The 14,158-nt window shown below is 44.1% G+C and overlaps 1 protein-coding gene and 1 pseudogene across 2 annotated transcripts; one reads left to right on the top strand and one right to left on the bottom strand.

The window, feature by feature from the left end:
- The first annotated feature begins 1,040 nt into the window (after nucleotides 1-1,040).
- Sele (selectin E) lies at nucleotides 1,041-10,951 on the top strand. 2 transcript variants are annotated; one of them, NM_001437501.1, is given in 14 exon segments: nucleotides 1,041-1,188; nucleotides 1,511-1,594; nucleotides 2,074-2,457; nucleotides 2,916-3,023; nucleotides 3,441-3,629; nucleotides 4,303-4,488; nucleotides 4,591-4,779; nucleotides 5,729-5,917; nucleotides 6,662-6,850; nucleotides 6,944-7,120; nucleotides 7,724-7,834; nucleotides 8,194-8,215; nucleotides 8,319-8,391; nucleotides 9,258-10,951. In NM_001437501.1, coding segments are annotated over 12 exon segments (1,860 nt in total). In that variant the 5' UTR covers nucleotides 1,041-1,188; nucleotides 1,511-1,536; the 3' UTR covers nucleotides 8,377-8,391; nucleotides 9,258-10,951.
- A 1,004-nt stretch (nucleotides 10,952-11,955) lies between these two features.
- Nucleotides 11,956-12,492, bottom strand: Cops8-ps2 (COP9 signalosome subunit 8, pseudogene 1; annotated as a pseudogene).
- Nucleotides 12,493-14,158: the final 1,666 nt, after the last annotated feature.

Consider the following 14,158-nt stretch of genomic DNA (forward strand, 5'->3'; position numbering starts at 1 on the left):
CAAACGAATATAACTTGAGCGTGGGTTTCATTTCTACATGTGCTGGACAATAACAGCCATATTCAGCTAAGTAAACAGAGGTGATGAGGGGTGAGACAGTGTCGATATCCAGGAAGTAGAGATGGAAGGACAGGACACAGTTTTATCTCCCGTTTAATTTGTATTGTATAAAAACATTATGATATATGAATGAAGATTTTTTTTTGTAACATCATCATAGCTAATGAATAGAAAGTGAGAAAAAACATGCTCGTGAATGACTCCCTTGGGCCACAGTGCCTGTGAGGATGGGCTAAGGTAGCAGTGGCTGGGGAGAAACTGGGTCCTGATGCATAAGCAACAGTTACACACAAGAAAATTGAGAGCGACAGATCGTGGGTAATAAAACATTCTTCACAAATCAGAGAAAGAACTGGAAGAGCTTGAAGGGGCTCGAGACCCCATATGTACAACAATGCCAAGCAACCAGAGCTTCCAGGGACTAAGCCACTACCTAAAGACTATACATGGACTGACCCTGGACTCTGACCTCATAGGTAGCAATGAATATCCTAGTAAGATCACCAGTGTAAGGGGAAGCCCTGGGTCCTGCTAAGACTGAACCCCCAGTGAACTAGATTGTTGGGGGGAGGGCGGCAATGGGGGGAGGGTTGGGAGGGGAACACCCATAAGGAAGGGGAGGGGGGAGGGGGATGTTTGCCCGGAAACCGGGAAAGGGAATAACACTCAAAATGTATATAAGAAATACTCAAGTTAATAAAAAAAAAAATCTTCACTTGCTTATGTTTGTGAAACCAAGTTCTACACACAATTGATAATGGTAATTAGACTTTAGAGGCCAGGGATTAAAATCACACACTTGTATCGTATTTGATAAAACCGCATATAAATTACAAGAGCCCAGATAAAGGATTAGCTTAGAGGGCCAGAGTCTCTGACATCACTGTGAAAGTGTTTTAGTTCTCAAAAAACTTTCTGGGTTCGGATGAGGATTTCCTCTTTACCAGATTTTGATAATAATGCTCTGTGACTCACAGGAAGCCAGCTCCCTATAAAGAGACTCCAGCAGCAGACACGATACTCACTGGTCCTCGACTGACTGCACATCAAAACTGCTAGAACAGAGAGAAAGAAGCAGGATCAATAACACCCAAGGAATCCAACCCCCGAACAACATCTCATCTAACAGTAAGTGCAGATTCCGAGCCACAGGAGCCTTGGGCCTGAAGCATAGATTTATATCTGTGCGCACATATGCAAAAAGGCATTCTGATAAAAGAAATCTGTCCAAACTGTGATAGCATTGCAATTAAAACCCACCTTCTCTCTGTTCAAAATGATGGGAATCTTAACGTTTGCATTTATTCTTCATGCTAGATGCCTGTGAAATAAAGCAGGAGCTACAGGATTCTAAAACCTCACAGTTTTGACTTGAATGTTACGATAGAAGGGTGTGAGTAACCCGCACTTAGAATGTCCTTCTGTGACTAATTTAGCACTCTCTCCTCAGGAAAGTTTCTCCGGTCTAGCATCTGGATGAAAGGAAGTGCTGGGGTCATGAATGCCTCGTGCTTTCTCTCTGCTCTCACCTTTGGTAAGCTGGAGTCATCGGAGACCAGGGATCTTTACACTCGCTCACCCCTCTCACTCTTAAGATCAGGGTATTTTGCTGTGTGGGGCTATCCTGGTGGTTAGCAGGACTGATGACCTATCCTTGCAGGGTTCTGCCTTATGGGGGAAGGATGGATCTTAAGCGATCTATTCAGGCGTTGTGAAGGTTCATTCATTTGGTTCTTGAAAGGGGACTCAAACAGGTGTCCCCCAGCATCCACTGAAGTTTGCTTTCTCTGACCTCCATTGTACTGTGAAGTTGGAGTATAACATTGTGGTTGCCATGAGGCACCAGCAGATGTGCAGTCAAACAGTGATCTATAGACATGCTCTCACCTTCAGGTGTTGTTCTTCTTACTTTTAAAATCAATAGTTTGAGCCAACACAAAAGCCTGTAAGTGCCAAAAGCAAGACAACACAATTCAGGACTAAATGTTGTTATTTCTTTCTTACCCAACCCAGTTCTCCTCATTGGAAAGAGCATAGCTTGGTACTACAATGCCTCCAGTGAGCTCATGACATATGATGAAGCAAGTGCGTATTGTCAACGGGACTACACACATCTGGTGGCGATTCAGAACAAGGAAGAGATCAATTACCTAAACTCCACTCTGAGGTATTCACCAAGTTATTACTGGATTGGAATCAGAAAAGTCAATAATGTATGGATCTGGGTGGGGACCCAGAAGCCTCTGACGGAGGAAGCTAAGAACTGGGCGCCAGGTGAACCAAACAACAAACAAAGAAACGAGGACTGTGTAGAGATCTACATCCAAAGACCCAAAGACTCCGGCATGTGGAATGACGAGAGATGTGACAAAAAGAAACTGGCTCTGTGTTACACAGGTATGAAATTTCCATGTGGCAGAAGGCCAGTTCTGTGTGGAGGCAGCCTGACAGATTTAGAGTGTGTCAAGTAGTTGATCTCTCTGTGCACATTTTCTGGTTTTTAAATAGATGATTATAAAAGATTTTAATAGTGATTGCATCTCTTTTTACTGATTTGTGCGAGTAAAGGCAAGAACTATACAAATATGTATACTTACATATATCATTGTACCGATATACAGAGTCTATGTACTCACAATGTTTTAGCTATTCTACTGGTATGCCTTTATTACCATCAAAATATACAATAGATGAGCCTGGAACTTGAATCTGGCCTGTCAGTCAAATGTTCGAGCAATAATGTCATTGGTTTTATCTGGATTGCACTGACTCTAAATTAAAAACAAACAAACAAGCAAACCCATGATGAGCACCATGATAGTTGATTCTCTTCATAAGACCTGTGCTTCTTGTAGCTTCCTGTACCAACACATCCTGCAGTGGTCACGGTGAATGCGTTGAGACCATCAATAGTTATACCTGCAAATGTCACCCCGGCTTCCTGGGACCCAAGTGTGACCAAGGTAAATCTTGACCTCCCCTGTACCTTCTCCAAAGATGGTAACACCTTCTAGTGTTCCAGATAGCTCGTCAGTCGGGCCCAAGTGTTTCCTCTAACAAAATACACCGAGTAAGAGTGATATAGTAGCTAAGGCTATGAGATCAGACCCTCATGGGTCAATCTCTAGACTTACTACCCGTATTACTTATGGCACCTTGACAAAGTAGTCTTACGGGGTGACTGACTATTCCAGTTGTCATGAAACTAAGTAACGTGCTGTGGCAGCTAGCTGTAGCTTAGCGTTTTAGGTTCCAGAGAACTATAAAGATAATAATAGGAACAGCTCCATCATCTAATGGCTCCATAGAACCTGGACATAGTTATGTGTGATAACTATGGTGAGGTGAGGAGAAGTACGACTTGATTCTTTTTTTTCCAGTTGTGACCTGCCAAGAACAGGAATACCCTGACCATGGAAGCCTGAACTGCACCCACCCATTCGGCCTCTTCAGCTATAATTCATCCTGCTCCTTCAGCTGTGAAAGGGGCTATGTGCCCAGCAGCATGGAGACCACAGTGCGGTGTACGTCCTCTGGAGAGTGGAGTGCACCTGCTCCTGCCTGCCATGGTAACTCTCCCAATGCATCAAACCTTTCCACTGCTCCTCATTGCCTTAGATTTTATCCAACTTGTAACTTTCCCCAATTCTGTGGAAGATGTGTTCTTCTCTCTCTGGTACCAGTTTGGTTTAGCATAGGATTTCTTTTCCACTTTTTTTTTTTGAAAATAGGTATTTCTGAGATTCTGGTGACATGTAAAGGAAGGGGTCTAGACAGTGGAAGCATGTCTAGACAGCCTCATAACTTTCTCATGGACTTTCCTGTTTGGCTCTCCCATGCAATGGGACCTTGTTTAGTTCTGAATTGATCACGAAGCTTCTCTTTGCACAACAATTTAGTACTCTGGAGCAATTGAAAAGTTCACTGCTTAAGTCCTTTGTATGTTAATATTGCCTTTACACCACGTCATGGATCTTGATCTAGAGGCTGTTGTTTTCTTTGTTTTTCTTGTTTCCATGTGTAGTAAAATAGATCAGAGGCCAGCCAGCATAGTTAAAGTGAATAGTAAAGACTAAAGCATCCATTATGAGTCTGCATGTTATCAAGAAATTGGCACAGGGGTTTGGGCTATGCCCTTTGAAGATGGGTTTCACCTTCTTTGATAAACCCTAATTCAAGAGAAAATGAAAACATCTGTAATTTTCTTTGAGTAAAGCTCTCTCTTCTCTTTCATCTCCTCAGTGGTTGAATGTAAAGCTTTGACCCAACCTGCCCACGGAGTCAGGAAATGTTCCTCAAATCCTGGGAGCTACCCATGGAATACAACGTGCACGTTTGATTGTGAGGAAGGGTACAGGAGAGTTGGAGCTCAGAATCTACAGTGTACCTCATCCGGTGTCTGGGACAACGAGAAGCCATCGTGCAAAGGTAGAGTTCTCCCAGGATGAGAGTCATCGAAGTCTCTCGGTTTAACCAAGGCTTGAAATGGGCAAGCCAGCTTTACTAATCGGAATGGTGCTTGCATTACAGCTGTGACCTGTGATGCCATCCCTCGGCCTCAGAATGGCTCTGTGAGCTGCAGCAACTCAACGGCTGGAGCGCTTGCCTTTAAGTCTTCCTGTAATTTTACCTGTGAGCACAGTTTCACATTGCAGGGCCCAGCCCAGGTTGAATGCAGTGCACAAGGGCAGTGGACACCACAAATCCCAGTGTGCAAAGGTGAGTAAGAAACTGTCTCCTCTAACGCTTCCATTTCTAAACGGAAAAAAAATCTGTTATTTTCTATCTTGACCACTGAAAATGATACCAGGTGTCCTCTGCTAACCATTGATACCAATTGTGAGGACAAGAGTAATACCTATGACATTGATTTTAAACAATGCATGGCCAGGAAGCAGGACTGTATGCAAGTAACATAAGGAAATGGTTTTCTTCTGTTTGTTTCCTAAACTAGGGTATATTAATGATGCTAATTTACTGGCATTGGCATAGAGTAAGAAGAATTCATAATGTATAAGAAATCCCGTTTAAGTGTGCAATTCAGCACGTTGAAAATACCGCTTGATCCTCACATTGTATCACTCACTTCTAAAGTTCAGAGCCAGCAGTGATAGCAATACCCCAGCTTGATGTCCGTCACCTCTGAGGATTGTTTTGATACGGACATAGAAGCAACACAGTTTAATTCTCTTCACAGCAAAGGCGAGAATGTTCAGACAAGCAGCTTTTGTTGTCCAGCTCTGGCATTGTTAGAGACAAATTTAGTATTGAATGAGTTTCAGGGGCAAAAAGCCACAACACCAAACTCAAGCTAAGTGCAGGCAAACACTGCATGGAAGGCTTCTGCTCTTTCCTTTTTTGGTACCACTTGGAAGCATTCAAGACTTACGCCATGCTCTTTGGTGATGTAAAATCCCACTACCCTCGCTCTGCACATCAGACCAGCATGGAGGGACCATATTCTCTCTAATAGTTGCCCCACATTAGGCATTATTATCATGAAGAGATTGGGTTGCATAGGAAACATGGCGCCTTGCCAGACATTCATAATGAGGAATCATCTTGAGTTCTTTACCCATAGCTTTGTGGCAGTTAAACTTGGCCATCGAATGGCAATTGTTCTCCAGTTTCACCATCGTACGTTCTCACCCTTTCTCTGGTTTCTCAGCTTCCCAGTGTGAAGCCTTATCTGCACCACAGCGAGGCCACATGAAATGTCTTCCCAGTGCCTCTGCACCCTTCCAAAGTGGGTCCAGTTGTAAGTTCTCCTGTGACGAAGGATTTGAATTGAAGGGATCAAGAAGGCTTCAGTGTGGTCCAAGAGGGGAGTGGGACAGCGAAAAGCCCACATGTGCAGGTACATTCTCTTTAAAAATCTCTCTCTCTCTCTCTCTCTCTCTCTCTCTCTCTCTCCCCCTCTCTCTCTCTCTCTCGTGTATATGAGTATACTGCAGCTCTTCAGACACACCAGAAGAGGGCATCAGATCCCATTACAGATGGTTATGAGCCACCATGTGGTTGCTGGGAATTGAACTCAGGACCTCTGGAAGAGCAGTCAGTGCTCTTAATCACTGAGCCATCTCTCCAGCGTCTGTCTCTCTTTTATTCTGTCTCTGTCTCTGTCTTTCTCTCTCTATGTGTGTGTGTTTTATTCTGTCTCTGTCTCTCTGTCTCTGTCTCTGTCTCTCTCTGTGTATATGTGTGTGTCTTATTCTGTCTCTGTCTCTCTGTCTCTGTCTGTCTCTCTCTGTGTCTTATTCTCTCTCTCTCTCTCTCTCTCTCTCTCTCTCTCTCTCTCTCTCTCTCTCTGTGTGTGTGTGTGTGTGTGTGGTGTACTCCAAGACCCGTATGTGGAGGCCAGAGAACAATTTGCGGGAGTCGATTTTCATGTGGATCCCATCATATGGGTCCCAAGAATGAAATTCAAGTTGCTAAGATTGGCAGCGAGTGCCTTTACCCCCTGAGCCATCTCTCTGGCCCCTGCAGACATACTTTGGATTTTACTGTAAGATAGAAGCTACTGAACATCTTCGTGGCTTGGCTATGGGAGAGACCTGCTACAGCCCAATGCTTATACCTCAGGATGGCTTCTCTCTTCCAGCTGTGAGATGTGATGCTGTCCCTTGGCCCCAGAATGGTTTCGCGGCGTGTGCTCATGCTAATACTGGAGCATTCACTTACAAGTCCTCATGCGCCTTTCAATGCAACGAGGGCTTTAAATTGCATGGATCAGCTCAACTTGAGTGCACATCCCAGGGGACGTGGACCCAGGAAGTTCCCTCCTGCCAAAGTAACACTGGGTTCAGGCTTTCAAGACACACATTGCCTTAGTGGGTTTGTGGTATGGTTTTCTTAACTTCTACTATCAACACGTCCTTTGCAGGGGTACAGTGTTCAAGCCTTGACCTTCCAGGAAAGATGAACATGAGTTGCAGTGGGCCAGCAGTTTTTGGCACAGTATGTGAATTTACATGTCCTGAGGGTTGGACACTCAACGGATCTTCAATCCTGACATGTGGTGCCACAGGACGCTGGTCTGCGATGCTGCCTACTTGTGAAGGTAATGCATTGATGGATGGTGGTTGCCTCGGGGAATTATGCTGCTAAGGAAGCTAAATGCCCATTATGTCCAAATCAGAATGGTAGGTTATAGATAGAGATGGATAGAAAGACAACAGAAAATGATGTCACCGGATCAGGTAGAATGTTCTGTCCTCTGACACCCTACTTTCCTCTCCAATACTCACCACTGACCCCCACCGTTATCATGATTCACTTCACAGTCCTTCCCTGGTCTCCCTTTCTCTCCTGTTATACCTCTTTCTGTTCCCTCATTGTGGGATTCAGGTCATTGGAAAGGGGAGATCTAGAGACTCAAGGAGGAGTAGGAAATAAGTGTGTGAGAGAGAGAAAGGAAGGATAGTTCAGCGTTAACCAAGGTGTGGTGACGTAGTGTCAAAGTGCTTTACAAGACTGTGCTCTAACTGGGAACACGGGGACACAGCCTCAATGGCGGTTTGAGGGGAATTGGTTAAATCTTCAATGTCGTCTCCGTTTCTTCTGCTGCTGTAATGAATATACAGAGAAAAGGCCAGACGGCAGGGACGAAAGACTTGAAAGCCAACCATTGCTTACACTGCCTCCTCCCAATTTGTTTCCTCAGCCCCAGCCAACCCTCCCCGTCCCTTGGTAGTGGCACTTTCTGTGGCAGCAACCTCACTTCTGACATTGTCCTCATTGATCTACGTGTTGAAGAGATTCTTTTGGAAGAAAGGTAAATTCAGGCATCCACTCCAAAAGTGAATTTGGAAATTGTCTCTGTGTATATATGTACACCATACACACACACACACACACACACATTGGGAAATTCCAAGTAAAAGTATGGGTTTGGGATTTCTTAGGGGAACTTAGGAGAAAAATCAGGCAAGATGAACGTGTAGCCATTTCCTGGTGTCAGGAAGCTGCCACAGTCTTGGGATGTTTCATTCTCCGCATTTTACCTGAATCGCCACCAAATGCTTGTTACAGAGCCCCGTGATACTGACAGTATAAGACCAGATGAGTCAAGAAAATTAATTGGATTCTCTTAAAAGTTATCAGTCCGAACTAATCATTTTCTTTCTCTTGCAGCAAAGAAATTCGTTCCTGCTAGGTAAGGTGAATTCTTGTATAAAGCATGCTACTTTACGCCCCATTCATTTTTGCTCTGCATGTGGGAAAGCAGTGCTTGATATCCTTTTCTCATGCTTCCACAGTAGCTGCCAAAGTCTTCAATCGTTTGAAAACTATCAAGGGCCTTCTTACATCATCTAAGATGCGAGCAATCAGGTAGGACTTGGGCAGACTGCGAGAAAATCTCCTTTACAAATGGCGCCTCTCCTAAACACCTTCAAACCTGCCATTGGCTTGAGGGAATCCCCGTCTTGAGGATAACTTATAGAAAGTTGTGCGTGCGTGTGTGCGTGCGTGCATGCGTACGTGTGTGTAAGTGAAGCAGCAGAGGTCAATCTTTCACAGGTCATTTTACTTAGGAGTGAAAGGTGGCAGTGGCTGTGATGGTGAATACTAGCCCCATTCAGCAAGTAGATTCCTAAGCATGAATCTAAGCTAGGGACTGGGAGAGACCAGGCCTATTCCTCTGACGTGAAGAAAATGAGGCACAGAACTTATAGGAACTTGACTGAGTTTCTAAAGCTACAAACACCAACAGTAGCACCATTTGGAATCTGTGATTCTCAATGTTCCCATTTCTTCTGAGAGTGCGTCTGGAAGGTCAAGTCCTTCTAAATCATTTTTTTTTCTCTTAATGGACAGAGTTGCTGATGTAGTTTGGGGCTGAGAGAAAGGTCGAACAGAATGCAGATGTTTTAATTGCCTCTTCAGCTCCCTTCCTTCATCTTCTTCATGAGCATAGTCCTTAATGATGACCGATGCAGTTGAATAGTACTATTAGTTAAAGTCCAGGGTGCAGCAGGGTTCATCCTTTGGGTTGAATATTCCATAGGGTTTAACGGGTGTAACTGACCTATATCCACTATTACCGTGTCATGGAGACTAGTCTCAGTGCAACTGAATGGCACTGGGAGTTCATACCTGGGCCACCTCCAAGAGACAGCCCCCTAGCTGATGTGCCTTGTTGCTGTTTCCAGCATGCAGGATACTTGGAAGGCCTTCACACTTGCTTGTATTTGCAGGAACACAAATGCATCATGGGAAATAGAACGATATACTGAAGACAGCAGGAAATGAACTGTCTGCAGAATCCTGGTCTCTCTTGCCTGCTTAAAAACTGGGATCCTGACTCCATGGATCGAAGCTGAGCGACAAGGCCAGCCCTCTACCAGAATGACTACGTTTGCTCCTTCCTAGTTAGTGGCAATATCCACCATGTGCTGCTACAGGAGGTGGAGGCTCTCTCTTCAAAAGAGAGTGAATAGACCAGGGGCCTGGGACAGCAGAATTCCTCCTGACTCTTCGTCACTCTGGAATTTGGGGACAGAAACAGCATTTTGTTGCTTTGTTTCTTTCTCTCATTCCCCACACAGTGTGTCAAGAGCTAGTTCCAGTATTGTTGTCACAGGGATAAATAATATTTATCAGCAGTTTTGAACAGACAAATTTCTATTTCTATCTTGGAAAAAAAAGGCAAATTTGCCACATTCTCAGGTTATGGCTAGGGGTGTCATTATGGTTCAAATCCTGCTGAGTATTACATGGTAAGCCTTACTGGCTTTATCCCTGTGGGATTCGGTGGCCTCTGAAGTATTCTTGAACATTGTGTTCTGTGTCCTGGCATTGAGTCCAGCATAATGTCCGTTATTCTTAGTTCAGTGCAAAAAGACTTAAAAAGTCAGAATCCTGTGGCCCATCACAAGGCAAAGGTTATCCTAAATCTCTTTTTGATTAGAAAATCCCAGGGTTATATCTGCAATAAACCTATTTTCAAGATGAGACATTAATAATCAGTGTGAAATTCTGAGTATTTAATGGTAGCTGGTTTTCAGACATGGTACTATCAAAAGGATAGAAAGTAAAGAGAGTGTTTGTATATTTGGGGTTCCCAGCCCACCCCCAGTGTTTTTTTTTTCTGGAAGAAAAAACATCCTTGAAGCCAAATGTTCTGATTTAATAAAAGCATAAGTCACAAAAGTACATCTTAAAGTATTTTTAAGAGCCTGTCAAAGCGTGAATGTGCTTTGATTCCTAAAAGAGTGGTTCTTATACATGGCAAATATATTCTTGTATATTGTATTCGATTCTAAATCCGTGGTGAGGATTCACCCTCTAATAGATGGACAAAGGCAGTGGACTTTTAAAGACCAAAGGTGTCTACGAGTTATTCTGTTCTGGTTCACAAGTTCTAGAGAAGGGGAAAGCTTGTGTGCACAATGATTATGCAGAGATTAAAATTCCTAAACAATTTCACCTGTAGCTGGCAGTGACAAACGCTTGGTCAATAAGTGCCAGAACTGTTCCTGCACAAAGTGTCCCAACTTCCGAATTAACTCGTTAAAGAAATTTCTTGAAAGGTCCTTGCTGATTGGGGTTGGTGGAAAAGCCAACAGTGAACAGGAAGTGATAAGCATTAGAATGAAAGGGGAGAGAGGAATAAGTGACAGCAAGAGAGAGAGAGAGAGAGAGAGAGAGAGAGAGAGAGAGAGAGAGAGAGATTGAGACTGTGAGGAACCACACAATGTAAATGGTTGTATATTTTGTATCAGAAATTACTGTGTGAAATATATATGTAGTCTGTATCTGAGTTCTAATAGAATATTTTAAATTATGATTTAAAATATTTTATGGTGTAAGAGTATGTATTTATTTAAATATATTAAACTCATTGTATTCACATGTTAGTATGTTTTGGCAATAAATGTGTTTCTACTTATCTTTGTGTATTTGAGCCTTCTTAACATTTTTGACCCAATTTGTAAGATATAATTGCCCACCTAAACATACAAAGCCCAGTACACATCCATCCCTTAAGAACATTCATAACAACCTGTAAATACACAGAGCGGAATTTTTTTTTTTTTTACGAATTCAATTAAATATTTATTGAACAAATGCAGAATAAATGAACCAGGGCCGTTTTAACCTGAAGATACATTAATCAACTCAAATCTTCAAGGGCTGCTGCCATAGGAGAACAAAAATAGATGCACTCAGCATTTCTACACGGGGTCTGGATGCGCAGCAGGAGGATGCGCAGCAGGAGGGCTGCAGGCCGGCCCTCAGCTCAGGAGCTTCCCTCAGCACACACTGCACTCCATGCTCCTCCCCTTCCTCTGAAAGGAGGCACCAGAACTTCGACTTTCTCATCCGCACCTAATTTGCCCTCTCACTGCACACTGTCTGTCTCATGCAATGGATGCTTGCACAATGGGAAGACAAATGTAGCATTGACAAGCTCCTCCCCAGGAGACACCTGCCACCATCGGCTCTTTCTGATTCTACATCACTGATTCCTTGTTCTGGGAAGGGAAGAAGAGCACATTCTCCAGAGCATGAGTGACAATGTGGGTAGGGCACCGCCCAGGGCAGTCCCCAAATCCCCATCACTTCAGCTAGAGGCCAGTGCTAGGCAGGAGTATGCCACAGCGCCCTCTGGCTACTTGAAGCAGGACAGCTTGTGTTCCGAGTCCGGTCCTTGACAGAAACTCTGTATAATACTGATGGCTCCAACCAAAGTGATCAATACAAAGGAAAACTGCTCCAAGGACTTTCAAAAGTGTCTGAGGAGAAAACTGTACAATGCGTTTCATCTCCTATGCATTTTATCACACCCAACGGACACAGAGGCACTCACCCTGTTCTGAACTCAGAATAAAACTCCATGTCTGTTTGCCAGTGACAGGGACTGAAGGTGAATCTTGAACTCTGAGTGATCGATCAGTTTTCCAGGAAAGCCATGTAATCGGTGAGCCTGGCGAGCTGCTGCTCGTTGGGGATTGGCGGAACTGGGGCTGGCTCTGATAAGGGAATGAACCTGTTCAAGGAGACATCCAGGGCTCCTGAGGCTGGCTTCCTGGGAAGAACCATCCTTGTGGCGGAGTTGGCCTGTCATCCTTGTTCCAACACACCTTTCACAGACTCTTCCACAGGAAGCCCGACAAAGGCTGCAAAGTCATCTGCGATTATGGAGGTGTACGCTTGCGAGACCAGGGCAAAGGCATGCCTCCTCGTTGCATCTCTAAGGGCTTCCATGATTGGCTGCCCAGTCTCTGACCACTGGTGTGCGTTGATGGTCATATAGATCCCAGGGAAATCTCTTTGCCAGATTCGCTGCCCTACTGACCAAATTACCCCAAGTTCAGAATCTGCAAACCTTATAGCAGGTGGTATCCTCTTCCAAAGATATCTTGCATCATTCATGTCGTTCTGCAGCAAATACAAAGCGAGAAGCTAACTATACACTGGCAATTCCTCCAGGAGCCTCAAGCTCCTGGTTCTCGCACTTATCCAACAGCTACTCTCTCTCTCCTCTCTGACTCTCCCTCTTTCCCCTTCTTAACATTTTTAACGCATCCAGATTGCTAGCGTGCGTCTGATTTGTCACTGTGACTGTGTGGAAATCAAAGGACAGCTTTGAGGAGTCAGCTCTCGTTACATGCCATGGGCTTGCATGCCAAGTGCCTTGACCCACTGAGTTACATTACTGGCACGAAATCCCTTCTTTTAAAGTGGAATAGCAGGCAACCATATACCTAACTCTGCAACATTTCTACTGCTGTAAAGTGAAAGCCAGTCAATTAGCAGTTTCTTCACAATCTTCTCTCTCCCTTCCGTGACAATACTAATCTACATTCTGTATATGAATTTGCCTAGTCAGCACATTTTACATACATAAAAGCACCCCATGACCTTCTGCCTAGCTCTTTTTACTTAGCATATTGTTTTCTAAGGTTCTCCATGGTGTCGCTTGTATTAGCAATTCAGTCCACTTACAGAGGAATTAAATTCCTTGTATGGATTGAGCAGATTTTGTGTCTGCATTACTCAGGCCACTGTCTCTGAGTCTCTTTCCTCATTTTGACTACGGAACAATGCTGCTGAGAAGCCCCGAGGGCTTGCATGGATGAGGTGCAACATTTTCTCCATTGTCTTCAGGTCACTTAGAAACTCTGCTCTACTTTGGAGGAATCTTCCAGCTCTCTCCCAAAGAGGCTGCTCCATTTCACCATTGCACCAGTTTCTCCATATTCTAGCCAATACTTACAGTGGTCTCTTTTGGGGACATCAATATTTAGTGTGTGTGAAGTTATATACATATAGGCGCTTGTGCCCATTCCAAAAGATAACCAAACATACTAACCGTCTAGAAGAATCACCAAGACCAAGGAAATGAAGTTTTTGCTGCCTGACAGTCTCAGTTGCTGTAATTCAAAAGAAGTTCATGTTCACTTAACTTATTTAGTTCACTGAAGATTTAATGATCCCCCATCTCAGGGTTTCATTGCTGTAAAGAGACACCATGACCAAGGCAACTCTTATAAAGGACAACAATTTCAGATGTTCAGTCCATTATCGTCATGGATGAAGCACTGCCTGAGAAGGAGCTGAGAGTTCTACGTCTTGATCTGAAGGCATCCAGAAAGGAGGGTCTCTTCCACAGCGGGTGGAGCTTGAGCATAGGACCTCAAAGCCCACCGCCACAGTGACACACTTCCTCCCACGAGGCCACATCTCTCAATAGTGCTACTGCCCATGGACTAAACATATCCAAACTACCAAATCCCCCCAAACTAGATTCATAATGAGTTCTTCTCTGCCAATATCCACATTCTCGCTGCTATTGCAGAGTTAATACATGGGCTGATATGGGCAGACCTCGTCTAATTGATCAGTCACGCTGAGCTGTGGCATACATTTCACTCTGGCTTAGGATGCTGATAATCTTGATTCTCAAGCTGCGGATCCTGGGCTGAATTGCATCACTAGGTCTCCTGGTCCTTCTCTTGCATACTTACTTCCTGTTTCTCAGAAAGCCCAGTCATTGTTTCAACCTCCTAAGCTACAATGGAGCTGTTATATCCATGCACTTAATGTGACAAACACCATGGCATGCATGTGCCAACACACACACACACACACA

This window comes from Rattus norvegicus, chromosome 13 (assembly GCF_021556685.1).
Source record: "Rattus norvegicus strain SHRSP/BbbUtx chromosome 13, alternate assembly SHRSP_T2T, whole genome shotgun sequence".
In the NCBI taxonomy this organism is placed as follows: domain Eukaryota; kingdom Metazoa; phylum Chordata; class Mammalia; order Rodentia; family Muridae; genus Rattus; species Rattus norvegicus.